A 2,500-nucleotide genomic window follows, 5' to 3' on the forward strand; every position below is an offset into this window, starting at 1 on the left:
CACACACACACACACACACACACACACACACACACACACACACACACACACACACACACACACACACATATTCCTGTGACTAACTCGTATTTGAATTTCCCACTTAATCTTGGTCCTTACAAACTTAGATGGCCGCGTTCCCCACCCTGTCACCGCGCCTTTTTAGTTCAGCGTGCCCCCTGATGACGCCTGTCTTGCTCTTAGACGTGCCTGGCCACACAGTGTTCAAGGGGAGGCTGAGGGGAAGGTGCCAATGATTTGTGGGGTGGTATTCCGGAACTAAATTGTCGCCTACTTTGAACTCTAATGTAGCGTTATTTATTTGTTTATTTATTTATTTACTTTTTTATTTAATTTTCTTTTCGGGAGTGACAAAATAACAGGATTTTTTTTTTTTTTCATATCATATTACGCTTAACGAAATTTGTTCTTAGGTGTTTGTTTGCATGTCTGTCAATAAGGTATTGTTAAAAATTTGTCAGCGGATCTGAAGTAAATTTTAGTAAAAGGTGAACATTGGATTGAGGATTAATTGATTATATTTTAATGTGAATCCGAATATGTTTGCTAGTCCAAGACGTTCAAGCTCCCCAGTAATCCACCTCCCTCGCCATTCACCAACCTGCTGGGAGTAATGCTTTTAATGAAAATGTTTATTATTTTTTTTTCTCTCTCTCTGGGTACGAGTATCAGTAGAAAGGCAATGAGAACGTCAAAGTATTAATCATTCATAAAAAAAAAAAAAATGTGAAATATCCATATTATCTATATAAACTTATGACTCGACACACGTCAGTAGAGGTGTGGCAAGGCTCACTGATAATGTGACTAAAGGTGGTTAATACCGTAGATATGAAAATTTTGGGAAGTGGCAAGAACTTTATGCGTGCACCAATCAGCAGCCGCACAGAAAAGCGGGGAGGATTCAGGAGGCGTGGTCTCTAGATCAGCCTAACCTACGGCGACTGTAGTTATTGAATGTACCGCAGAGGCGCGTGGATATGCAAACAAGGAGGATTACACATGTATATACTGATCGGTTACTTTGCTTATATATTGTTTTGTGATGGCCGGTGTGGATCGTAAAAATACAGTCGTGGATAACCAATAGGAAGCGCATCTCATGTTTTTGGATGGAAGGTGTTGATGGGTCTTAACTGTCAGGGTTGTATCCACGTGGTGCCTTTCGTGGAGAGACTCCGGTGACTTGTGGTCAGAGTAATGCCGTGCGTCTTGTAGCCGATGACGATGGTGATGGTGACACCAGTAATATAACACGAAAAATAAGAAATCAAATAGTAGTGCATGTGTCGATGTTGAGTTTAGTACAAACAAGGGCGACAGAACAGTCAAGGCGTTGAAATAACACTCGTGGACAAAGGAGATACTGTTTGACTTTATGTGTGTGTGTTTGTGTGTGTGTGTGTGTGGTTGGGGTGGCTGTGGAGGGTTTATGTAATGCTACTGCTGATGATGATGACTACATAGTAACAAACGAGAGAAGTGACTCCCCAGATACTTGATCATCATTAATGGCGGCACGTGACACTGAGATGAGGGGCTATGGAGCAGGTGACTAGACTGTATTGGGCACGTGGACTACTAAGGTGTGTGCCAGGTAGAAGGTTAGAGGGGACAACAGTGGTGGGAGATCGTGCAGCCAGCGTAGAGGTAGCCAAGTGAAGGGAAAAGAGAGAGAGTGGGTGGCAGTGGTGGGAGGAAAAGTGGGGGTGTGGGGGGATGCCAAACACACGAGGAAGGAGGTTAGTTTTGTGTGTGTCAGTAAGAGAGAGAGAGAGAGGTGGGTGTGGCTGGTGTTGCTGCGAGAGGAAGAGAGGAACGGAATGTGGACTAAGGGAGGAGTGGATTGTGCTGTGGATAGTGAGGTGGAGCTGATGGAGATGGTGAAGAATGAATATGGATAAAAGTGGCGGTAAGGAAAGTGAGAGGGTGTTGGGTCCGGGTGGCGTTGGTTGGGAAGGAGAGGGTGTCCCGTGGATGACGGGCGGGAGAGTTGTAAGATAGGGCGGGGAGGAGTGAGAGATGGAGTCACAGTGGGAGAGGCGGGGGTGGCGGCGGCGCGTGTGGGGGTGGTGTGTGAGCGGCGTGGCTCGGCAGGCTGGCGGGTCGGTCTGGCCGCTCTGGCGGACAGTTTGCCTGGAGCGCGGCTAGAGAGAGAAAGGTTCAATCCGTGTTCTGTCTTGGTTCCTCTGCCCTGACACGTTGTCTTATCGTCCTGCTTTCATTACCTCGCGCGCTGGTAACGATCACACCCAGCCAGAGGGGCGCTGCCGGGAACCTTGGCCCCGTATGCACCTCTCACCAGCGTGGCAAATGTTGCAATGCATTCGACTGAGAATCATAAACACACTGTTGTTGTAAGCTGAACAAGATGTGATTTGTGTCATCGGTGTGGTTTTGTGGACTGATCGTGTCTCTGAACTCTGCAGTATTATTTCGTAATGACTCTCAAAGGCATCCCATTTGGCACTACTGTCCT

General features: G+C 46.7%; 2 protein-coding genes across 2 annotated transcripts in view; one reads left to right on the plus strand and one right to left on the minus strand.

Moving 5' to 3' along the window:
* The window catches only part of LOC135112693 (atlastin-like), a 58,800-nt gene that overhangs the window by 26,471 nt on the left and 29,829 nt on the right, over nucleotides 1-2,500 (plus strand).
* LOC135112925 (protein O-linked-mannose beta-1,2-N-acetylglucosaminyltransferase 1-like) overlaps nucleotides 2,268-2,500 on the minus strand; it is a 10,047-nt gene continuing 9,814 nt past the window's right edge. The window contains exon 5 of the mRNA XM_064027882.1: nucleotides 2,268-2,383. Within this exon, the coding sequence (XP_063883952.1) occupies nucleotides 2,268-2,383 (116 nt within the window). The remainder of the gene's footprint in view (nucleotides 2,384-2,500) is intronic.

This window comes from Scylla paramamosain, chromosome 24, assembly GCF_035594125.1.
Source record: "Scylla paramamosain isolate STU-SP2022 chromosome 24, ASM3559412v1, whole genome shotgun sequence".
NCBI lineage: Eukaryota > Metazoa > Arthropoda > Malacostraca > Decapoda > Portunidae > Scylla > Scylla paramamosain.